The 25,705-nt window shown below is 31.5% G+C and overlaps 11 protein-coding genes across 11 annotated transcripts, besides 1 other annotated feature; 6 read left to right on the forward strand and 5 right to left on the reverse strand.

Annotated features, from left to right (window-relative positions):
- Positions 1–224: 224 nt before the first annotated feature.
- On the forward strand, positions 225–524 carry TVAGG3_0794520 (uncharacterized protein; the record flags this gene model as incomplete). Its single annotated transcript, XM_051247091.1, has 1 exon — positions 225–524. One exon carries the CDS (start codon positions 225–227, stop codon positions 522–524), a length of 300 nt encoding a protein of 99 aa, XP_051082566.1.
- A 1,745-nt stretch (positions 525–2,269) lies between these two features.
- TVAGG3_0794530 (uncharacterized protein) lies at positions 2,270–2,590 on the reverse strand (the record flags this gene model as incomplete). Its single annotated transcript, XM_051247092.1, has 1 exon — positions 2,270–2,590. The coding sequence occupies one exon, from the start codon at positions 2,588–2,590 to the stop codon at positions 2,270–2,272; it is 321 nt and encodes a 106-aa protein (XP_051082567.1).
- A 7,551-nt stretch (positions 2,591–10,141) lies between these two features.
- On the forward strand, positions 10,142–10,915 carry TVAGG3_0794540 (phage fiber proteins family; the record flags this gene model as incomplete). The annotated part of the gene is made up of 1 exon (XM_051247093.1): positions 10,142–10,915. The coding sequence occupies one exon, from the start codon at positions 10,142–10,144 to the stop codon at positions 10,913–10,915; it is 774 nt and encodes a 257-aa protein (XP_051082568.1).
- Positions 10,916–11,517: 602 nt separating this feature from the next.
- Positions 11,518–11,796, forward strand: TVAGG3_0794550 (uncharacterized protein; the record flags this gene model as incomplete). The annotated part of the gene is made up of 1 exon (XM_001308066.1): positions 11,518–11,796. One exon carries the CDS (start codon positions 11,518–11,520, stop codon positions 11,794–11,796), a length of 279 nt encoding a protein of 92 aa, XP_001308067.1.
- A 618-nt stretch (positions 11,797–12,414) lies between these two features.
- TVAGG3_0794560 (serine threonine-protein phosphatase family) lies at positions 12,415–12,726 on the reverse strand (the record flags this gene model as incomplete). Its single annotated transcript, XM_001308065.1, has 1 exon — positions 12,415–12,726. One exon carries the CDS (start codon positions 12,724–12,726, stop codon positions 12,415–12,417), a length of 312 nt encoding a protein of 103 aa, XP_001308066.1.
- Positions 12,727–12,744: 18 nt separating this feature from the next.
- Positions 12,745–13,107, reverse strand: TVAGG3_0794570 (uncharacterized protein; the record flags this gene model as incomplete). The annotated part of the gene is made up of 1 exon (XM_001308064.1): positions 12,745–13,107. One exon carries the CDS (start codon positions 13,105–13,107, stop codon positions 12,745–12,747), a length of 363 nt encoding a protein of 120 aa, XP_001308065.1.
- A 1,550-nt stretch (positions 13,108–14,657) lies between these two features.
- Positions 14,658–16,979, reverse strand: TVAGG3_0794580 (uncharacterized protein; the record flags this gene model as incomplete). The annotated part of the gene is made up of 1 exon (XM_001308063.1): positions 16,399–16,950. One exon carries the CDS (start codon positions 16,948–16,950, stop codon positions 16,399–16,401), a length of 552 nt encoding a protein of 183 aa, XP_001308064.1.
- Positions 16,980–18,126: 1,147 nt separating this feature from the next.
- On the forward strand, positions 18,127–18,933 carry TVAGG3_0794590 (uncharacterized protein; the record flags this gene model as incomplete). The annotated part of the gene is made up of 1 exon (XM_001308062.1): positions 18,201–18,650. The coding sequence occupies one exon, from the start codon at positions 18,201–18,203 to the stop codon at positions 18,648–18,650; it is 450 nt and encodes a 149-aa protein (XP_001308063.1).
- A 415-nt stretch (positions 18,934–19,348) lies between these two features.
- TVAGG3_0794600 (RNA polymerase II transcription regulator recruiting protein) lies at positions 19,349–20,887 on the reverse strand (the record flags this gene model as incomplete). The annotated part of the gene is made up of 1 exon (XM_001308061.1): positions 20,108–20,614. The coding sequence occupies one exon, from the start codon at positions 20,612–20,614 to the stop codon at positions 20,108–20,110; it is 507 nt and encodes a 168-aa protein (XP_001308062.1).
- An 852-nt stretch (positions 20,888–21,739) lies between these two features.
- TVAGG3_0794610 (protein ubiquitination) lies at positions 21,740–23,857 on the forward strand (the record flags this gene model as incomplete). The annotated part of the gene is made up of 1 exon (XM_001308060.1): positions 21,740–23,857. One exon carries the CDS (start codon positions 21,740–21,742, stop codon positions 23,855–23,857), a length of 2,118 nt encoding a protein of 705 aa, XP_001308061.1.
- A 303-nt stretch (positions 23,858–24,160) lies between these two features.
- Positions 24,161–25,018, forward strand: TVAGG3_0794620 (serine transport; the record flags this gene model as incomplete). The annotated part of the gene is made up of 1 exon (XM_001308059.1): positions 24,161–25,018. The coding sequence occupies one exon, from the start codon at positions 24,161–24,163 to the stop codon at positions 25,016–25,018; it is 858 nt and encodes a 285-aa protein (XP_001308060.1).
- Positions 25,019–25,549: 531 nt separating this feature from the next.
- Positions 25,550–25,705: part of a mobile genetic element that runs on past the window's edge.

The raw sequence follows: 25,705 nt of genomic DNA on the forward strand, positions 1-25,705 counted from the left end.
CTTCATCGTAATGAGCGTATATGTTTTGTCATGATTTCTTCATCGTAATGAGCGTATATGTTTTGTCATGATTTCTTCGTATATGTTTTGTCATGACTTCTTCATCGTAATGAGCGTATATGCTTTGTCAAACATGAACGTAAATGTTTACGTCAATGGTTTCATCGTCAATGGTTTCGTCAATGGTTTCATCGTCAATGGTTTCGTCAATGGTTTCATCGTCAATGGTTTCGTCAAACTTAAACGTATATGCTTTGTCAAACATGAACGTAAATGTTTACGTCAATGGTTTCGTCAATGGTTTCGTCAATGGTTTCATCGTCAATGGTTTCGTCAATGGTTTCATCGTCAATGGTTTCGTCAATGGTTTCATCGTCAATGGTTTCGTCAAACTTAAACGTATATGCTTTGTCAAACATGAACGTAAATGTTTACGTCAATGGTTTCGTCAATGGTTTCGTCAATGGTTTCATCGTCAATGGTTTCGTCAATGGTTTCATCGTCAATGGTTTCGTCAAACTTAAACGTATATGCTTTGTCAAACATGAACGTAAATGATCCAAAAATAATGTTTAGGGTAGATGGTTAGATCTACCCTCATTTCTACCCTCATGAATTTTCATACGGAATCTCTTCGTATATGTTTTGTCATGATTTCTTCATCGTAATGAGCGTATATGCTTTGTCAAACTTAAACGTATATGTTTTGTCATGACTTCTTCATCGTAATGAGCGTATATGTTTTGTCATGATTTCTTCGTATATGTTTTGTCATGACTTCTTCATCGTAATGAGCGTATATGTTTTGTCAAACATGAACGTATATGTTTTGTCATGATTTCTTCATCGTAATGAGCGTAAATGATCCAAAAATAATGTTTATGTTAGAATGTTAGATCTAACACCTTTTCTAACATGTTTTCTCACCTCATTGAATTTTCATGATTTCTTCATCGTAATGAGCGTATATGTTTTGTCAAACATGAGCGTATATGTTTTGTCATGATTTCTTCATCGTAATGAGCGTATATGTTTTGTCATGATTTCTTCATCGTAATGAGTGTAAATGTTTTGTCAAGACTTCTTCATCGGAATGAGTGTAAATGACCCAAAAATAATGTTTATGTTAGAATGTTAGATCTAACACCTTTTCTAACATGTTTTCTAACATGGAGGATTTCATTAGATATACACATTCTTCCCTAAACATTATTTTAGTTAAAGTCCATCAAATATTTTTAGGATACTTTCACCAAAAAATATTTATATCTAATGAAACAGTAAAGTATTATATCTATTAAATCGTCTATGATGTAAATTGTGTATAGAATGAAATGAAGGAAGAATGTGTATATCTAATGAAATCCTCCATGTTAGAAAACATGTTAGAAAAGGTGTTAGATCTAACATTCTAACATAAACATTATTTTTGGGTCATTTACACTCATTCCGATGAAGAAACCATTGACGATGAAACCATTGATGAAACCATTGACGAAACCATTGACGTAAACATTTACGTTCATGTTTGACAAAGCATATACGTTTAAGTTTGACGAAACCATTGACGATGAAACCATTGACGAAACCATTGACGATGAAGAAGTCATGAAAATTCAATGAGGTGAGAAAACATGTTAGAAAAGGTGTTAGATCTAACATTCTAACATAAACATTATTTTTGGATCATTTACGCTCATTACGATGAAGAAATCATGACAAAACATATACGCTCATTACGATGAAGAAATCATGACAAATCATTTACGCTCATTACGATGAAGAAGTCTTGACAAAACATATACGCTCATGTTTGACAAAACATATACGCTCATTACGATGAAGAAGTCATGAAAATTCAATGAGGTGAGAAAACATGTTAGAAAAGGTGTTAGATCTAACATTCTAACATAAACATTATTTTTGGATCATTTACGCTCATTACGATGAAGAAATCATGACAAAACATATACGTTCATGTTTGACAAAACATATACGCTCATTACGATGAAGAAGTCATGACAAAACATATACGAAGAAATCATGACAAAACATATACGCTCATTACGATGAAGAAGTCATGACAAAACATATACGTTTAAGTTTGACAAAGCATATACGCTCATTACGATGAAGAAATCATGACAAAACATATACGAAGAGATTCCGTATGAAAATTCATGAGGGTAGAAATGAGGGTAGATCTAACCATCTACCCTAAACATTATTTTTGGATCATTTACGTTCATGTTTGACAAAGCATATACGTTTAAGTTTGACGAAACCATTGACGACGAAACCATTGACGAAACCATTGACGATGAAACCATTGACGAAACCATTGACGTAAACATTTACGTTCATGTTTGACAAAGCATATACGTTTAAGTTTGACGAAACCATTGACGATGAAACCATTGACGAAACCATTGACGATGAAACCATTGACGAAACCATTGACGATGAAACCATTGACGAAACCATTGACGTAAACATTAACGTTCATGTTTGACAAAGCATATACGTTTAAGTTCCATGAGGTCATGACAAAACATATACGTTTAAGTTCCATGAGGTCATGACAAAACATTTACGTTTAAGTTCCATGAGGTCATAACAAAACATTTACGTTTAAGTTCCATGAGGTCATGACAAAACATATACGTTTAAGTTCCATGAGGTCATGACAAAACATTTACGTTTAAGTTCCATGAGGTCATAACAAAACATTTACGTTTAAGTTCCATGAGGTCATGACAAAACATTTACGTTTAAGTTCCATGAGGTCATAACAAAACATTTACGATGAGGTCATGTTAGAAAACATGTTAGAAAAGGTGTTAGATCTAACCATCTACCCTAAACATTATTTTTGGATCATTTACGTTCATGTTTGACAAAGCATATACGTTTAAGTTTGACGAAACCATTGACGATGAAACCATTGACGAAACCATTGACGAAACCATTAACGATGAAACCATTGACGAAACCATTGACGAAACCATTGACGATGAAACCATTGACGAAACCATTAACGTAAACATTTACGCTCATGTTTGACAAAGCATATACGTTTAAGTTTGACGAAACCATTGACGATGAAACCATTGACGATGAAACCATTGACGATGAAACCATTGACGAAACCATTAACGATGAAACCATTGACGAAACCATTGACGTAAACATTTACGCTCATGTTTGACAAAGCATATACGTTTAAGTTTGACGAAACCATTGACGATGAAACCATTGACGATGAAACCATTGACGAAACCATTAACGATGAAACCATTGACGAAACCATTGACGAAACCATTGACGATGAAACCATTGACGAAACCATTGACGATGAAACCATTGACGAAACCATTGACGTAAACATTTACGTTCATGTTTGACAAAGCATATACGTTTAAGTTTGACGAAACCATTAACGTAAACATTAACGTTCATGTTTGACAAAGCATATACGCTCATTACGATGAAGAAGTCATGACAAAACATATACGAAGAAATCATGACAAAACATATACGCTCATTACGATGAAGAAATCATGACAAAACATATACGCTCATTACGATGAAGAAGTCATGACAAAACATATACGCTCATTACGATGAAGAAGTCATGACAAAACATATACGCTCATGTTTGACAAAACATTTACGCTCATTACGATGAAGAAGTCATGACAAAACATATACGAAGAAGTCTTGACAAAACATTTACGCTCATGTTTGACAAAACATATACGCTCATTACGATGAAGAAATCATGACAAAACATATACGATGAGGTCTTGACAAAACATATACGTAAACATTTATTTCCTGTGTTGTTGTCAAACATGAACGTAAACATTATTTTTGGTTCATTTACACTCATTACGATGAAATCTTGACAAAACATATACGATGAAATCATAACAAAACATTTACGATGAGGTCATGACAAAACATTTACGATGAAATCATGACAAAACATGTACGATGAAATCATGACAAAACATATACGTTTAGTTTCGATGAAATCATCATGACAAAGCATATACGATGAAATCATGACAAAACATATACGATGAGGTCTTGACAAAACATATACGATGAAATCTTGACAAAACATATACGATGAAACCTTGACAAAACATGTACGATGAAATCATGACAAAACATATACGTTTAGTTTCGATGAAATCATCATGACAAAGCATATACGATGAAATCATGACAAAACATGTATGATGAAATCATGACAAAACATATACGTTTAGTTTCGATGAAATCATCATGACAAAGCATATACGATGAAATCATAACAAAACATTTACGATGAGGTCATGACAAAACATTTACGATGAAATCATGACAAAACATGTACGATGAAATCATGACAAAACATATACGTTTAGTTTCGATGAAATCATCATGACAAAGCATATACGATGAAATCATGACAAAACATTTACGTTCATGTTTGACAAAACATATACGATGAAATCTTGACAAAACATATACGATGAAACCTTGACAAAACATGTACGATGAAATCATGACAAAACATATACGTTTAGTTTCGATGAAATCATCATGACAAAGCATATACGATGAAATCATGACAAAACATGTATGATGAAATCATGACAAAACATATACGTTTAGTTTCGATGAAATCTTGACAAAACATATACGATGAAATCATAACAAAACATTTACGATGAGGTCATGACAAAACATTTACGATGAGGTCATGACAAAACATTTACGTTTAAGTTCCATGAGGTCATAACAAAACATTTACGAAGAAGTTTTGACAAAACATTTACGATGAGGTCATGACAAAACATTTACGAAGAAGTTTTGACAAAACATTTACGTTTAAGTTCCATGAGGTCATGACAAAACATTTACGATGAGGTCATGACAAAACATATACGTTTAAGTTCCATGAGGTCATGTTAGAAAACATGTTAGAAAAGGTGTTAGATCTAACATTCTAACATAAACATTATTTTTGGATCATTTACACTCATTACGAAGAAATCATGACAAAACATATACGAAGAAGTCTTGACAAAACATATACGAAGAAACCTTGACAAAACATATACGAAGAAACCTTGACAAAACATATACGTTCATGTTTGACAAAACATATACGATGAAGTCATGACAAAACATTTACGAAGAAGTCATGACAAAGCATATACGATGAGGTCATGACAAAACATATACGAAGAAACCTTGACAAAGCATATACGTTTAAGTTCCATGAGGTCATGACAAAACATTTACGTTTAAGTTCCATGAGGTCATGTTAGAAAACATGTTAGAAAAGGTGTTAGATCTAACATTCTAACATAAACATTATTTTTGGGTCATTTACACTCATTACGATGAGGTCATAACAAAACATTTACGTTTAAGTTCCATGAGGTCATGACAAAGCATATACGATGAGGTCATGACAAAACATTTACGATGAGGTCATGACAAAACATATACGAAGAAACCTTGACAAAGCATATACGATGAAGAAATCATGACAAAACATTTACGTTTAAGTTCCATGAGGTCATGACAAAGCATATACAATGAAGAAATCATGACAAAACATTTACGTTTAAGTTCCATGAGGTCATGACAAAACATTTACGTTTAAGTTCCATGAGGTCATGACAAAACATTTACGTTTAAGTTCCATGAGGTCATGTTAGAAAACATGTTAGAAAAGGTGTTAGATCTAACATTCTAACATAAACATTATTTTTGGGTCATTTACACTCATTACGATGAGGTCATAACAAAACATTTACGTTTAAGTTCCATGAGGTCATGACAAAGCATATACGATGAGGTCATGACAAAACATTTACGATGAGGTCATGACAAAACATATACGAAGAAACCTTGACAAAGCATATACGATGAAGAAATCATGACAAAACATTTACGTTTAAGTTCCATGAGGTCATGACAAAGCATATACAATGAAGAAATCATGACAAAACATTTACGTTTAAGTTCCATGAGGTCATGACAAAACATTTACGTTTAAGTTCCATGAGGTCATGACAAAACATTTACGTTTAAGTTCCATGAGGTCATAACAAAACATTTACGTTTAAGTTCCATGAGGTCATGACAAAACATTTACGTTTAAGTTCCATGAGGTCATAACAAAACATTTACGATGAGGTCATGTTAGAAAACATGTTAGAAAAGGTGTTAGATCTAACATTCTAACATAAACATTATTTTTGGATCATTTACACTCATTACGAAGAAGTTTTGACAAAACATTTACGTTCATGTTTGACAAAACATATACGCTCATTACGATGAAGAAGTCATGACAAAACATATACGAAGAAGTCATGACAAAACATATACGAAGAAATCATGACAAAACATATACGCTCATTACGATGAAGAAGTTTTGACAAAACATTTACGTTCATTACGATGAAGAAATCATGACAAATCATTTACGCTCATTACGATGAAGAAGTCATGACAAAACATATACGTTCATGTTTGACAAAACATATACGTTCATGTTTGACAAAACATATACGCTCATTACGATGAAGAAATCATGACAAAACATATACGCTCATTACGATGAAGAAATCATGAAAATTCAATGAGGTGAGAAAACATGTTAGAAAAGGTGTTAGATCTAACATTCTAACATAAACATTATTTTTGGATCATTTACGCTCATTACGATGAAGAAATCATGACAAAACATATACGTTCATTACGATGAAGAAATCATGACAAATCATTTACGCTCATGTTTGACAAAACATTTACGCTCATTACGATGAAGAAGTCATGACAAAACATATACGAAGAAGTTTCGACAAAACATGTACGATTAAATCATGACAAAACATTTACGAAGAAGTCTTGACAAAACATTTACGTTCATGTTTGACAAAACATTTACGCTCATTACGATGAAGAAATCATGACAAAACATATACGCTCATTACGATGAAGAAGTCTTGACAAAACATTTACACTCATTACGATGAAGAAGTCATGACAAAACATGTACGATGAAGAAATCATGACAAAACATTTACGCTCATGTTTGACAAAGAATATACGTTCATTACGATGAAGAAATCATGACAAAACATTTACGATGAAGTTTCGACAAAACATTTACACTCATTACGATGAAGAAATCATGACAAATCATTTACGAAGAGATTCCGTATGAAAATTCAAGACCCTTTGGGTCTCGCCGCTTAGCGGCTGAGGGTAGAAATGAGGGTAGAAATGAGGGTAGATCTAACCATCTACCCTAAACATTATTTTTGGGTCATTTACGTTCATGTTTGACAAAACATTTACACTCATTACGATGAAGAAATCATGACAAAACATTTACACTCATTACGATGAAGAAGTCTTGACAAAACATGTACGATGAAGTTTCGACAAAACATTTACACTCATTACGATGAAGAAGTCTTGACAAATCATTTACGCTCATGTTTGACAAAACATTTACACTCATTACGATGAAGAAATCATGACAAAACATTTACGCTCATGTTTGACAAAACATATACGAAGAAACCTTGACAAAGCATATACGATGAAGAAATCATGAAAATTCAAGACCCTTTGGGTCTCGCCGCTTAGCGGCTGAGGTAAGAAAAGAGGTGAGAAAAGAGGTGAGATCTCACCACTTCACCTAAAATATATTTTTGTCTGATTTACACTCATTACGATGAAGAAGTCATGACAAAACATATACGATGAAATCATCATGACAAAACATTTACGAAGAAGAAATCATGACAAATCATTTACGTTCATGTTTGACAAATCATTTACGATGAAGAAATCATGAAAATCCTCCATGTTAGAAAACATGTTAGAAAAGGTGTTAGATCTAACATTCTAACATAAACATTATTTTTGGGTCATTTACGTTCATTACGATGAAGAAATCATGACAAAACATATACGAAGAAACCTTGACAAAGCATATACGATGAAGAAATCATGAAAATTCAAGACCCTTTGGGTCTCGCCGCTTAGCGGCTGAGGTGAGAAAAGAGGTGAGAAAAGAGGTGAGATCTCACCACTTCACCTAAAATATATTTTTGTCTGATTTACACTCATTATGATGAAGAAGTCATGACAAAACATATACGATGAAATCATCATGACAAAACATTTACGAAGAAGAAATCATGACAAATCATTTACGTTCATGTTTGACAAAGAATATACGATGAAGAAATCATGAAAATTCAAGACCCTTTGGGTCTCGCCGCTTAGCGGCTGAGGTGAGAAAAGAGGGTAGAAATGAGGTTAGATCTAACCATCTACCCTAAACATTATTTTTGTCTGATTTACGCTCATTACGATGAAGAAGTCATGACAAAACATTTACACTCATTACGATGAAGAAGTCATGACAAAACATTTACACTCATTACGATGAAGAAGTCTTGACAAATCATTTACGAAGAAGTTTCGACAAAGCATATACGAAGAAACCTTGACAAAGCATATACGATGAAGAAATCATGAAAATTCAAGACCCTTTGGGTCTCGCCGCTTAGCGGCTGAGGTGAGAAAAGAGGTGAGATCTCACCACTTCACCTAAAATATATTTTTGTCTGATTTACGCTCATTACGATGAAGAAGTCATGACAAATCATTTACACTCATTACGATGAAGAAATCATGACAAAACATTTACGCTCATGTTTGACAAAACATATACGAAGAAACCTTGACAAAGCATATACGATGAAGAAATCATGAAAATTCAAGACCCTTTGGGTCTCGCCGCTTAGCGGCTGAGGTGAGAAAAGAGGTGAGAAAAGAGGTTAGATCTAACCATCTACCCTAAACATTATTTTTGGGTCATTTACACTCATTACGATGAAGAAGTTTCGACAAAACATTTACACTCATTACGATGAAGAAATCATGACAAATCATTTACGATGAAGAAATCATGACAAAACATTTACGCTCATGTTTGACAAAACATATACGATGAAGAAGTCTTGACAAAACATTGACGTTCATGTTTGACAAAGAACATACGATGAAGAAATCATGACAAACCATTGACGATGAAGAAATCATGACAAAACATTTACGTTCATGTTTGACAAAACATTTACACTCATTACGATGAAGAAATCATGAAAATTCAAGACCCTTTGGGTCTCGCCGCTTAGCGGCTGAGGTGAGAAAACATGTTAGAAAACGTGTTAGATCTAACATTCTAACATAAACATTATTTTTGGATCATTTACACTCATTACGATGAAAAAGTCATGACAAAACATTTACGCTCATTACGATGAAGAAGTTTCGACAAATCATGACAAAACATGTACGATGAAGTTTTGACAAAACATATACGTTCATGTTTGACAAAACATATACACTCATTACGATGAAGAAATCATGAAAATTCAAGACCCTTTGGGTCTCGCCGCTTAGCGGCTGAGGTTAGAAATGAGGTTAGAAAACGTGTTAGATCTAACATTCTAACATAAACATTATTTTTGTGCTATGTTTTCATACGTGTGAGGGTGGTGATATCATTTATTTTTAAGTTTATTTTTATATAAATGACGAAAACTATTGAGATAACAAACTACAACGGTCATGAGTTCAAGAATTTGTTCTTCGTTCCTCGTGAAAATACATTCTATCAGATACGAGGGAGAAAGGGTAAAGTTAGTTTGAGCGTTTATGACAACAAACATAATGGGAGATATATAAAAGCAATAGATACAAACGGTAAGCGTGTTTCATTAGCTTTGTCAAAACTTACTAACATTTATTTTGACAGTGACTTTGACTCTGACGATTGGAGTGACAGCAGCGATACTGAAGAATATGAACTATTGTGTGAAGCACAGCAATGGGAAGCGCTGCAATACTTTTGTAAATGAGAACATTAGTGGGAACGTTAGTGAGAACGTTTATTTTTTCATTAGTGAAGTCGTTAGTGAAGTCATTAGTGAAGTCATTAGTGAAGTCATTTATGTGTCAGACGGTTTTGTAAATATTTAAGGTTAAGTTGGGTAAGGTGGAACGCAGTGCCGCCGTACCCAAGTTATGTATACTAACTGGTGGCAAGATGAGAGAATTTGTGAAGAGAAGTAGAAAGCGAGACGGTTCTGCAAGAAGTTATATTTACGAAGCAAGTATGATATTAGAAGGTCGTGGAAAGAAAGAAACAGTGAATTATGAGGAAGTGCTTGAAAAATTCATGGAGTACATGGGAAGCAATATAACATACAACAAAGACATATACAGTGAGTTTAAGTACTACTGTGAACAGCATGAGATTGAAGTAATGAGTAAAGGAGACTTTGAAACGCTTATGAAAGACAGTAAGGAGGTCGTTCATGAGAACAGTGTTGAAATAGTTCATGAGAACAGTGAGGAGGTCATACATGAATGCAATGATGAAATAGTTCATGAGAACAGTGAGGAGGTCATACATGAATGCAATGATGAAATAGTTCATGAGAACAGTGAGGAGGTCATACATGAATGCAATGATGAAATAGTTCATGAGAACAGTGAGGAGGTCATACATGAGAACAGTGTTGAAATAGTTCATGAGAACAGTAAGGAGGTCATACATGAATGCAATGATGAAATAGTTCACGATGTCGTTCGTGAAGAAGCCATTGCAACAAAGAATGAGATAAAGGATTTCATAGAACTTAACAAGGAGGAGTTTAAAGAAGGCTATGAAGTGAAAAGATGTGAAGAAGATTTCTTGGCGTATTTGAAGAAAAAGAGACTAAAGCCAATGGCTCAAAATAAGTTTCAATCGATGTTTGAAAAGAAACGTTTGAGCTATGGTGGTGTAAGAAGCACATATTACTTTGTTAAGAAGTGAGGACATTTATTTTTGTCGTTAGTGTTGGAGTTTGTGTTTGTTGTTAGTGTTTGTCATTTGTGCTGAAGTTAGTACTTGATGTTAGTGTTGAAGTTTGTGTTTGTTGTTAGTGAGAGAATAAATTAAATCATGAACTTTGCCATGGTCTCTGTCCCTAGTAGTTTTTATTAAGTTCTGGAAATAATGAAAGTCATAAACTTTGCCATGGTCTCTGTCCCTAGTAGTTTTCATTATCTCACAGAGTTAATGAAAGTCATACTTTCTATCAGATGAAGCATGCAGATGAACATAATGAAAGTTAGTGAGTTTGCCACGAGTTATGAATAAAATATTGGCATATTAGATGAGATAGCTGATGAAACAGATGAAGATAAATTAAATCTTGGACTTTGCCACACTCTGTCCCTAGTTCCTCAAAATCCTTGACAACGTTGCTTAGAAATTTTGGTTCAAAACCTCATCTGATTTTAATCTGTTATGCTACCTGTTAAGTTTCGCGAGATTATAAATGTCATGGAGTTATATAAAAAGGAGGGACAGCTAGGGACACTGGAAGTACTTGTAAGGCTATCTGTTAAGATTGCATGAAATACTAAAAAGTCATGAAATCCATTATCGCTGTGCTAGCTTCACCTTTGATTGAAATGACGACTAAAGTCACTGAAGCAATGAAACAAAAGTTTTTGGTAGAATACATTAAATCAGGAACTATTCCAGAAGGTTTTTACATTCATACTATGAAGGATGGTAGAGTTCAGTTTAGAAAGATAAAGCAATCATTAGATAAAGAAGGAATTTTGAGAAAGATTAAACTTCATGAGGACAACATTGCTGAACTTAAGAAGAAGTTAGAAGAGTTGGAGAAAGGAAGAGAGTTATAAAGCAATGAGAACGTTTATGTTATGAGAAATTTTTAACGTTAGTTTTATTTTTACTGAAAATTTTTATTTGGATGTAATGACGAAAACTATTGAGATAACAAACTACAACGGTCATGAGTTCAAGAACTTGTTCTTCGTTCCGCGTGAGAATACATTCTATCAGATACGAGGGAGAAAGGGTAAAGTTAGTTTAAGCATTTATGATAGCAAACATAATGGAAGATATATACAAGCAGTAGATACAAACGGTAAGCGTGTTTCATTACATTTGTCAAAACTTATAAACATTAATTATGACAGCGACTTTGACTCAGACGATTGGAGCGACAGTAGTGAGTCAGAAGATTATGAGCTGTTATGTGAAGCACAGCAATGGGAGGAGTTGCAATACTTTTGTAAGTGAGAACATTAGTGTGTACGTTAGTGAGAACGTTAGTGAGAACGTTTATTTTTTCATGCACGTGCATTGTGTCGCGGGGAGTTGCCATGGGCAATGACCTGCGCACAATATATAACGTACAGAGAGGTGAGATGAGGTGGTTTATGTGATAAATACTTTACGTGGCAGAAATAGTTTAAGGTTATTAGAAATATTGCATCTGTGATGTAAAATATACGTTAGTGGTTTTGTAAAGTGTCAGATTGACATATCTTCGGTAAGATGGCGCGCAGTGCCACCGTACTGAAGATATGTATACTAACTGTTGGATTTGGTTGCCAACTAGACTGTGGTGCAGGTTCAGGCTGTTGTATAACAGGAGCTTGTTCTTCTGGTTCAGGGTCTTTAGGTATAATACCAACAAACTGACCTACTCTTTTACCAATATTTTTGACACCGTTCCATACTCCTCTTCCGACAGATTTTATTCCATTCCATATACCTCTTCCAACATTTCGAAAGAAGTTTCCTATCTTACTGAAGAAACCCATTTTACTATATGTAAAAATCTAATGTCCGCCAAGTCTCTTACGTTTCCTGTTGAGTTCCATAGCATTCTTTAACTGGAGCTCATACATTCTGTTTCTCCTCTGGTAGAAAACATATTCTGGGTCAACTCCTGTGTTCGCGTCATCTGCATAAAGTTGTTTATATCCCACTTCAGGGTTTGTATAAAACTCTTTCCATCTCATATTTGCATACCATGGTGGCAAACCTAACGCAGCGTCATTTGACATGGCAGTTTGCATTTGTACATCTGTTAGCACCTGACCATAGTTTGCCATTGCAGTTTGTATTCTAACTTCATTTGGAATATTCTCTGGGTTTTGTTGTCCAGGTTGCTGTGCATTCGCTAAGTTCTGTGCGTCCATTTAATATTAGATAAAAATATCTCTTACGAGTACATATGCTGAACATTTGCAGGCATTGGTTCATCTTCATATTCTCTGTACTTTTCTGCCACGTCAAAGAAATAAATGACACAATGGAAAAAACCTAAAACAAGTAGTCCTATTTCAAACCACATTTACTTACTAATAAAATTTCTTTATTGTGACACTTTCTCCAGTTTATAGGACCTCTCTCATATTCTATCTTGTCATATATAAACTCATAGTCATGTATGTCCTCTAACCATCTCATAACGGTTTCCAAACCACTTTTATCGGATGTAAAGTAAAAGCATGGATGGTTATGTATAACGTCTAAAGTTTCTAAAGAGTCTCTCAAAGTCCAGTCTACTTGGTATTGAAAATCCCATGTGTTATAGAACGGCGGGTCCACTATAAAGAAAACATTTTCCTTGTCTTTATATTTTTCATACAACTCTGTCCAATGACATCTCACAAACTCTATACCCTCAATATATTTTTCTATGTCCTCTTTGAAAACATTTGTATAGTTAAGATATAAAACTTTTGACATAAGTGTTTCAATGTCATGAACTCTTATAGCACCACTATATAATAGTCTAGCAGATATACTATCCCAGTCTATATATTCTGCTTTTTTCAAAACCTCTCTCACAATATTTTTCTTATCTAATGGTATACGTTCCATCTTACCTATAGGTATCTTTTCTTTTAACTCTTTCAATATATTGTTTGTGTCTGGAATATGTTTGAGACGGTCCATATAGTTGTCGAAGTCATTGCATATAATCTTTGAGTCAGGAAATACGGTATGACATAAATGGGATATATAGAAACTTCCACCGAACAAATCTACAAATGTTAGACCATTCGGTAGTTTCTTAAGTTCTCTCAATATAATATCTTTACATCTACTCTTATTTCCAAAGAACGGTAACGGTGGTTTTGTAAAATTCATTTATATATTATAATAAAAATGTTTTTACCCGAAAAGTGACAAAACATGAAAACATATATAATTTGTGAAAAGCGACACAAAAAGTGATATTTTAAAAAGTGACACTATTAATATGATGTAAATAACAACGGTTTTGGTTTTGTCACCGGCTGGTCGGCTGGGGTTCGGTCCTCCTCTTGGGTCTTGGGCAAAATTTCTTATGGGCTAGAGGGCGCAACGCGCCTGGAAGCCCCACCTACCTGACCTAATTTAAGCTTGATTTCTTTCGTTTAGCAATATTTTGTAATATTATACTAAATAACGGTTTTGGTTTTCAGAGCTTTTTTTTCAAAATGATTATTTGAGAAGGAAATTAATAACAAATGGCTATTTATAAATATTCTTCGTTATTGGATTCTGTATTAAATTCCATATTTTAACCAAAATGTCATTTTTTGAATGTCATAAATACCCGTGATAATATTGATTTTTCATTTCATCTACATCTTGTTCGATCATATGATACATTGGAGCCAAATTTCCTGTTAAAATTTGGTGAAAATATTAAGGCCTAAATTTATCGATTTATCTTGCTACAAATGCATTAATAAGATTGATATTCATCCAAATATTTATCTGATTGTATCATAAATTGAACAATTTTTTAAAAATTAATTCAATTCTAGCTATTTCGCTATCACTATATGATTTTCGACTTAAACTGGTAGATTTATGATATTTATTATCGACTAGCTATATTATAACCATCAATTTTTTAAATTCGTCACATTAGTTATAAGAGTTTTAATAGTTCTGCGAATCATATTAATCTCACTCATAATTTTAATCAAAATAATGATCTACTGTAAACCCATCCATTATTTTTCCTTGAATGGAACTTTGCTATTTTTTTTCAGTTGATTGATTAACTTCACCAAAATTGGTTATTCATTCACGAAATTCTATCGAGATAGACACATTTACTAAAATGTCCATGCTCATACTTAGTAGATCAAAGTTTTGGATATGAAACACTGTTTCATATCATTATTATAAATACGAAAGAAAATTTTATTATAGCTCCAAAAATACAAATTATATCTCATTGACGAGCACACACACCAAGAAAAACTTATCCATTGTTTGGTTTTTTTCTTTCGATTTATAGATCAAAGTTGTTTCTTTTAACCCTTTCGGGAGCTCATTATAATAAGTTCATGAATTTCGTTTGGACCTTTAAAACTTATTCATTTCCGCATACGTACTATATTTCTGAAAGTTTTACACTTGTTTGAAAAACTTTAACTAAACGTCGAGTTTACTATTCTAGTAGTTTCCTTTCTTTGAGAAATCGAAGCGAAATTTTACGAAAAAGTAGACTTTATTACGATTCTTAAACCAACTATACCAAATCCTACTGATTGAACGGCAATAAGCTAATATCCAATTGTTTACCTTTAAATTTTTCTTTATATTTTTGAAAATTAAATTTCCTTGTTTATTCTGAGTCCTATACTAGGATGGTATCTATTTTGTGCATAATATGAAATAATTTGCTGAGCAACCATTCTGTCACTATATTCAATTTGAAAGTGGGTAAAACCTTGAGGAAATCTAAATTTATTCCTTTAGATCTGTGTTTTGTCAGCATGTAAGGCAGTTTAATATCCTGAATATGATTTATTTTGTGTTATTGTTCGAATTCTAACTGAAATTTGAAGAATTTTCGTTATTTTCAAGGATCTAATATGTGCTGTTTGATTGTTAGTTATTTAATGGTTGTTTCAGCTTTAAACTCTCTTATATCATGGAAATAAACAATTAAATGAAAGTCAAAATAAATATTGAATGATTTAAATCATGAAAACCTAATTATAGACTTAAAATAATATATGTTCCAGGTTTTAATTTTCCAAAATTTTTTTGAAAATCTGGATTTTGATAAATTTTTCTACAAATTCCATTTTAGTTTTTCAAAAATGAAAAAATTTTGGAAAACAAAATATCTGATTTATAGCTCGAGGAGCTCCCATATGATAAGAGAAGTAGGCCTAAAAGAAATGATCAAGTTTGTGTGATTTGACTTCATTTTGGTTGTGAAATATTGGTTTCATATTGAATATTTTTCGGTGTTTTATTCAAAAGCTGACGTACCACCGTTTACCACACAAGAATTAATGAAGAATATTAATGATTTTCCTCATTGTTACTGTTAAAATAAAATTATTCAAAAATAATTTCGTTACACTGTTTGGTAATCGGAATGCAGATAAGGTAATATTTAAGATAATATTATCGCAATGCTTTATTCAACGGAAATTTAAAAACAAAAATTGTCATTCAGACAATCTATATTAGTAGGTCGATTCATTATTCAAATCAGTTGGCTCTGGAGAAGGTGTAGTCTGGAAAGTTGAATTCCTAAGAATTGGACGAATAGTGTTAAGTTTGACGTTTGTTTCAGGGTTTTTATCAACAACCTTCATTCCATTATCATCTACAACCTTCTCTTGCTTTGTTTCTGTTTCTTCATTAACAAGATCATCATTCCGGGTGTTATTCTTATCTTGCTTGTAATTTATCTTTTGCAATGTAGTCTTCGCACGGTTGGATTGTTTAAGAGAGTTTAAGAATGTCTGAAAATCTGTTTTCGGTTGATGGGGTGTTTTTCCTCTATTTCTCTCTATTTCTGCGAGTTCTCTGTATTTCATGGCTTCCTCATACATAAGGTTCTGCCTGTAAATAGCTTGCCTCTTTTCATAAACAACCAATCTTGGATTGAGCGGAGGCCTGGAAATATCAATGGCCGGCTTGAGATCTCGGAGCGCTTCAAAGTGCTTTCGATCTTTATCAAGTCGGACTTGTCTGTCAATAATTCGGTTAACGACTTTAGGAGCTCTGTACATTTATATTTTTGAAATCAAGATAAATCAACCGTTAATATTCAATTAAAATTTTTTGTCATGTAAAAAATTTTTCATGAAAAGAGAAATCCACAAATCAGTTTCGCATTAATGAATATGCTGATAAGACAACAATATGGATGAAAATAGAATCATCTAACGCAAAATCTAATAGGAAATAACTCATTTTTTTAATTGAATTTATATTTCTTCTTCTCAAATAATTTACAGATAGAATTAAGCTTATGTTCCATAAAATAGTAATATCTTCAAAGGATATATGTGTAAGATCAAGGAAAAATAAATTTGTTTATATCTCAAGTATAAAGATAGAACTATTAATTTCAGTTCTCAATAACTGACACACATAGAAGCAATTTATTTAGCAAACTTATGAATTATTAAATTTATGGATAGTTTATCTAATGATGAGGCAATTGCGATGGTCATAATTCGTAATCAGAATTTTCACTTAAAATTTGTATTACTTACAATGAATATATTATAAATATATAATGAATATAAGAATATAATGGTGTACAGAAAATTTGATCGATAAAATAAGCAAATATTGATGTATTTATGTAATAATCAATAAAGAATATTATATCTCAATACAAAAATAGCAAGAATTTATTTTGCATTAGTCTTTCAGGCAGAAATGAATTTTCTTCAGTATACAAAAGATGACATAGTTTGGATATAGAATTCCGAAGTATGTAATTGCCCAACAATAATGTATATAAAGGAGTATCAGTTGGTTGTGGTTTGAAAAATGCAAATTGTCGTTAATGGCTAGTATGAACATTTTTCACAAAAAATAATTAGATAGTAATAGTGGATGTCCCATATAAGGAAAATTACAAATTCGCAATTGAAAATTTAAAATCGAAAATATATCTTTAATTTGGCATATTAGTGTTCATTTTCACTCCAAAAAGTTTTGTTAATAAATTGAGAGTCATAAAAAGGGAAGCTCAGAAAAGTATTTGTATTATACTCAGAAATGTAGAAAATAAAATTAAGATTAATGGAAACAATTTTAGGTAATACGTCGATGATATTCAACAAAATTTTTGAGAACTTTAGAAAAAGAGACTAAAGAATTGAGGATAAAATTTTACATTTAATAAAATCAATTGACATGATATAGCTTAAAGTAGGAGTATCAGTAAAAAATTAATTAGCAGTTCTCAAATTTTGAGTTGAATCAATTTATCTATTCAAAACCAAAATATCATTTTTGAATTCGGATGGAACCCTCCTTGTTTCGTGAAATCATCTTGACACGCAAGACAAAGAACTATAAACGTTACACAGCCCAGTCCCAGAGAGATTATGAATGTATTAAAAAGAGAATGATGGTCAATGGGGTGAAGACAGATTACGTTTCCGCTTATATGGAAAAGCAAATAGGTGAACATGTTACATTAGTGAACCTTCTCTCAATTGCAGAAGTGATAAGCAATCAGCTCAACTTAAAGATCGACAGGCTTGCTAAACGTAATCGATCTGCATTATTATGCTGGTATGCAGAAAACTGGGATAAAATTAGTCCATTATTATTAGTAATGAACAATAAGCTCCGTAGTTTCATCAGATCACCGAAGAAGTGTGATTCAAAGGAATATACATTTAGCAATTCAAGTAGTGACGAATATTTTGATCCATCAGATATTAATACACTACTTAATGCACATTAATACCTAATTTTTTGTTATGAATAAAATTGTTAATATTATAATTGAATATTTATTGAATATATAGAATTTTTTTGATTGAAAAGTTTATTGAAAGATAATTCAATTGCTAATTAATGATATATCGATTCACATTCTATAGTAGAATGGAATAATAACATTTTCCAGGTGTCCAACTATAAGCGGTTAAATAAAGTTCTGAAATTGAGACAGTCAATTGTTAACTAAAAACTCACTAATTTTATTTAGATATGGTTTTTACATAAATCAATCATGCTAATAATTTTAATTCAAATAAAATTTTTATGCAGAAATGTAATAATTAGCCAAATGCATAGAATATAGACAATTCTGTTAGTTTGCAATTTTTTATTCCAAACTATTTTCAATACTTTCAATTTTTTGCTCTTTTTAATATATATCAATATTCATATTACTGCTAATTCATTAAAAGAGGATAACCAACTATTCAATAATTGTGAAGATAGCGTTCTTGGTTTGAATGGACGACCACTTAAATAACATTTAAAAATTGTGAATCCAACAATTATTTGAATAGAACGTTTAATCGAGAACGTTGAGAAGAAACAAATTGAAGCTTTCCCAGTCAACTATTAATTTAATAATAATTACTTATTTTAATATTTGCTTTCAATTTTTTGATTTTTAATTTACTATTTCATTTCATTTTATTAATTTTACGTCATCGTACAATCAAAATTTGAAGTTCTCAATTCATTTATTTCTTCAACTGTCAAATTTATTTCTCTTGTAGCTTTAAATGCAAATTAATATTCTTTAATTTTCATCAATTGTCAGCTCGTCCTCAATTTTTTTAATTGCTAACTGTTAATTTTTTTAACCACTTTAATTTCTTATTACCACTTACATACTATTAAATATTTCTATCATTAAAATTTAATCTTCTCAATTCTCTTATTCATTTATCTCCCATTTTATTTCTTGCTTATGTTTATACAATTAAATATTACTGATTTAATTATCATCATCACAAATCTCAATTATCTTTTTCAAATTCTATTTTCCTTATAAAGTTCAATAATATAAGCACTTCAGCCCTTCCACTATTTCTCAATATCTTCTACCTCTATTCTTTAAAAACAATATAATCATCTAACAATATATTTATTGTTCATATTTTTTTTTGATTTTTCCCATATCTAATGATCCATTTTTAATTCTAATGATTCATCTTTTTATTGTAACTTCCATTTTGTAATTTCATAATATTACTATATAGCGCCTTAATTCAATATCAATTACTTGAACGAGAAAACATATCTAACATTATTACAAATTTTTACAGCAAAACAATGAATTTTACAGTTTAATATAGTAAAAGGAGAATGATTAATTTGCAATTTTCAATTAAATAGTAAACAACAGAAATTTTATGTTTCTATCCTGCAATGATATTTGGAGCGAGTGTATCTCGAAATTTATGAAGTAAAGATTTGTTCAATGGTATTTTCATCAAAGTCAAACATCTCAAACACGTCTGGATTGGGAATTGATTTTATACATTGGTCTATATGCTCGATAGAAGGGTTCACAACAATATTTGTGCTTCTATTATTTTTTTGATCCATTTTTAACTTTTTCTCTTTTCTTCTTTGCCTCAATTTGAACCTATTTCGAATACAATTTCCAGATCTATTTGGAAAGATATCAGCAATTTTATGCCATCTGGAACCATATTCCTCGTAAAGCTCATCCAAAAGATCATCTTCCTCTTTTGTCCAAGGTTCATTGCTTAAATTCGGCGCAATATAATTGATCCAGCGCTCTCGACATTGCCTTGGGGTTCGATTTTTCATATTTTTGGAAATTATGTCCCAATCTGCGGCACCAATTTTAGAAACTAGATCTGTTAGCATTTTATCTTCCTCTGCAGTGAACTTTATCTTTGGTACAAATCCTTTTTTATTGGCTTTCTTGTTGATCATTTTTTGAAAAATATGAATTTTTTTATAGCTAAAAAATTAAAAATTACTAGATATCCAATTCTAGTATAAATTTAATATCGACTTGCGTAATAAAATTGTATAAACTAATTCAAAGCAAAATTTCAATGTGAACACACAAATTTAATTCTATGGAAAGTTTATTATAAATCAATTATTCCGAAAAATATTATACTAATCGTTTCCTAATACGTAGCACTTTCAAAGTTATTGAAAACTTCGGTATTTCAAAAGTTTGAATATTATTGAATATTAACAAATCAATTTTTATATATATATTGGCTTAATAATCAATATAAATTTAAAATGCAATCCTTATTGGGCATTATCAACGAAACAGTATTGAAAAACTGAATTCGTTAGTAAAATTTTGAATTGACAATTGACGATAAAATTAAATATCCATTCAATACAAATTCAATGGCTTCTAATCAATTTTATTGATTTTTGAGAATACTTATAAAAATTTATAGGAATCTATGGAATAATGAATTATTTAATGCCTGTTGCAGCAAAATCCCCAATCAGGCAAGTTGGCCATAAATATCGAACTAATCCCAAAAAATGAAATCCAGCAATTTAATAACATATGATAAATTACCACATTTATTGTCAAAAGTACTTTAATTATTTTCATACTTGATTTTCATATCAATTATATTTCATCCAATTGATTTTTTGATTGAAAAACATCAATTTTAATTCAAAAAAATCATATTTGACATTGATCTAGTATATATACTTTAATTAGAAATTGTATACATCAAATTTCTTTCAATATACTTCCAATTATTTTCATTTATTTTATCGATTTTTTTGACTTAAATAATTATTAATTTGATTCATTATGCGACTCATAATATTATGTTATACGACTATTCCAATACAATATTAATATCAAATATTTCATGGGTTTCTCATTTGATAATTACTTTATAAAAGTGATACAAGTAGAATATCTTTCATGTATATATTTTATATAATCATAAATATATTATCAAAAATCAATCAATAATCTTGAATTAAACAATAGATGATTTTTTTGTCATTGTAAACTTCACAAAGTTGAACTTTGTAAACTTATTTTTTGACTTTTTTTTTATAAAAATGAGTTTAATATCAGACACTGAAATAATGCCAATGCTAAAAAGTTTCTGTGCAGGAGATCAAATAATTTGGAACGTCAACAACGAAAATTGCTTAGATGCCTTTAAATCTCTTGTAGATTTAATAGAAAAAAATAATCTTCCTAATCACTTCGTTTTAAGATCCATTCTTATTGCACAGAACTTCAGAATCAAATTTCGAGACGTATATTATTGTCTTGCTAAATCATTTTTAGATAAATATGAAAATATCGAGAAAAAGAAAGAAGTTCTCGATCATTTTGAAAGGCTTCAAACAATTAAACAACGGAATGTTACAAAGTTCAACATTATAATGGATGATCTTCAAAAATTTCTGGAAAATATACAAAAACAAAATAAAGAAAAAGAAGATTACTTAAGCCTAGCGTGCGTCAGTGGATCGATCAATATATTTAAGTATCTCATAGAAAATGGCTCAGAAATTACGGAAAAAGCTCAAATTTGCGCTGCTTTAGGAGGACACGTGGAAATTATTAATACGCTAAAAGAAAAAGGAGTAGATTTCGATAATTTGTTTGATCAAGTACTATCAAGTCATAATAATGAAGTTGCAGATATTTTATTAAAAAATAACGACAAAAATAAGGAAAAAATACGACCAGAGCTTCAGCTCCAAGATTCCAACTTAATGGCCTTCAATTACGCACTACAAAACGGAATAGAACCTCTAGATAAAACAAAATTAATTTTATACGCTTGTGAATGCGATTCAATGGAATTATTGAAGTACTTTATCGAAGAGAAGCAGTATACAGCAACAGAAGCAGACTTTAAACCAACTTTAGACATCGCATCTGAATATATCCACAATCCTTTACAAATTGCTGTCAAAAATGGAAATTACGTTATGCTTGACTATTTAATACAGCATGGTTATGACAAAAACATTGAATTTTGCTTAATGAACGAAAAACACAATTTACTTTCTTATTCAATCAAATTAGGTCGTGAAAACATAAGTTTTCTGCTTATTGATAAATACCATGTCGACCACAACTTCACAGTTTATAAAAACAACAAATCTTATACAATGTTGATATATGCTTTGAAAAATAACTCATTTAAGATAGTCTGTAAGCTTTATGGCATGAATGTATCAATTTCTGAATGCTCAAAGATCTTAAATCCGAATAATCCTCCACAAAATTCTAAATCTCCTTTAATGTATGCTTGTAGACACGGAAGCATTGACATCGCTAGGTTATTTATGGCTAATAATGAAATTATGTCCTATCATACTGATAAATCTACCCCTCTAATCGAAGCAATTAAATCAAATAACCTTCAAATCGTAAAAGCATTGGTCAGTAAAGGCGCTAATGTTAACAAGGTGACAAAAACAACCCCGATCGGCGCAGCTCTAGAGTTTGGAGCTTCTATGCCTATAATGAAATTTTTACTTGAAAGTGGAGCGTCATTGGATCAACGCTTCACGCCCGTAAAAGGTGACGAAAAGGTCACGCCGATAGAATATTGTTTATCGATTCCTTCTAAGAGAAGTATTGCTAGAACACTTGAAGACTACAGTTACGCGATTTCGAAGTTGAATTCCACTCAAAAAACTCAAATTCAAACTCAAAATCAACTTCCTCCGCCAAATCCTTCAGAACGGAGGATCGTCCTCGAAGCTCTGAACAAATACGTACAGGAAAACCCTCAAGCACTTAATACTTTAGAAGAATATCAGAGAAATCCACAAGAATTTATGTTGAAACATGTCCAATCCATGCAGTATCCTAAAAATCAAGCATCTACCAAAAGGGTAGCAAGGTTATTGTTCAAACCTGAGCAAATTATTGAAATTGTAAAAAATATTCCGAAATATATTGCTGATAATAATAAAAAGGAGTCAGAAGAGCCACCACCACCAGTTATTATATCTTCCACCATTAGTATTCCTCCAAAACAAGCTCAAGAAACAGATTCTGCTTCTAAAACAGAAATAAAGCTTTCTACTGGAGATGAAGTTGATGCAAAGGTCGTAATTCCTAATAATCAAGAAGATCTTGATAGCTTGAAGCGCCTAATTGAAAAAAGAGTGATAAAAGGAATCGATATCAGCAAATTGAATAATTAATGTACTTTGTTTGTATTAATAAAATATTTTTATCCATTTTCTTTATATCCTTCTTTTTGCTCTTTGATTGTTTTTGCATAATTTGATTCGAATATTCATAAATAAGTTTGTTTTAGAACATTTCGAGTGAAAAATATGATACACAATGAAATTTAACAGATATTTATTGTCTCATAAAATATGATCGGATTTTAATTTTTTTTCGGTGAATTCAATGAAAAATTTTGGATTTGACATCTTTCTATTTCTAAGGCAAATTACAATTGTTGTGCATTCTGATTCAATACTTCAAAAGTGCTAAAAATGTATTATACTAATTCAAATGGTTTGTATTCGGAGTTCGATAATAACGAGAAGAGGTCAAAACTACTAACTATTGCAAACTTGTACTATGCTACTGTTTTCTTGGTATTTGCGATCCTTATGTATGTTTTCAAGTATAATGGTTATGCCTGGATCGGTAAGATCATATATTCTCAATATAAGGACAATAATAGCGCGATTGGTGATCAATTGGTAGGTAGAACAGGCCTTGCTCTTGCTTTGTGGTTCCTAATTTTAGGAATGTGTACGCTTTTGAATCCTAATATGCGAGACTCATATCAATTTAAGATCCATACTCGATACTACATCATCAAAACATTGATTCTTTTTGGAATTTTTGCCGGATTTTTATTTTTGCCCGATGAAATCATCAGTTTCTACCTTCGAATGTCCATGTACACAACGTTTTTGTACCTTATCTTCCAAATGTTCTTCCTAATGGACTTCTTCCATAACCTGAATGAGAAATACACACAAAAAGAAAACCAAATCATTCCATTTGCTCCAAAAAGCTGCAAAGTGAACCAAGCATTACTTTCCACGAATTTTGTCATTGCCATTCTATTTTTGATCATTTCTGCTGTTTCAGAGCACCATTCTGCATTTACTGCTGCACTAGTTGGTGGCTACATAATGTATCTCACTGTTATGGGTTTCTATCGTGAAGATACACAATGTAATCGTCTGCAAAAGAGTACTAATTCTCTTGTTTTTACAATAATTTCTTCTTTGATGATGATTTTCTATAATGTTTATTCTGCTTTCACAGCAACATTTAAATTTCATCTTTTTGATGATGAAGAATTCAAATGCTGTGATCATGAAATATGTCAATAGCGTGATGAAGAATCAAAGAACTTTTCACTTTCATTCTTCCACTTTGTCTTTTGTCTTGCAGCTGGATATGTCTGTATGATCACTACATCGTGGCTTGGAGGAGAAACACATTATCCATGGCGAAATAACAGCGGAAAATTTCGAAATGGGTTAATATAGGTGCTTGTTATTTCATTGTTTGTCTTTATACCTGGGTTCTTATTGCCCCTTATGTTTGCAAAGATCGCGAGTTTTAATAAAAATTGTTATTATATTTTTAGAAAATTCTTCGAAGCATTTTCTGTTCAGCATAACTCAGAGTTTGCTATTAATAATCATTATTACATTCTGTGGAAACACTAATATATGCTATAATCAATCATAAGAACACATTTACTCAACTTAATTTTTTTTGGAATGATGCTAAATGAAGGGAAGTTCCTTCATATTTTTTTTCCTTTTGAATTTTTGATCAATTATAGTTTTCAACAAAGTTAGAGTTCCGAATATTGATCAATATCTTATATTTCGAAAAAATTCTAAATTAACAACGAGAAAGGGACAGACTAGCCCATTGTCACTTTTTAATTTAGCAAATGAACGCTTATGGAGTGGAGTTTTTGGGTAAATCTGATTTGCTTATAAATGAAATAAAATCAAAAGAAACCATATTGGCATTATATTATGCAAAAATAAATGATCTTATTT

The sequence above is a fragment of the Trichomonas vaginalis genome, chromosome VI (assembly GCF_026262505.1).
Source record: "Trichomonas vaginalis G3 chromosome VI, whole genome shotgun sequence".
Lineage (NCBI taxonomy): Eukaryota > Parabasalia > Trichomonadida > Trichomonadidae > Trichomonas > Trichomonas vaginalis.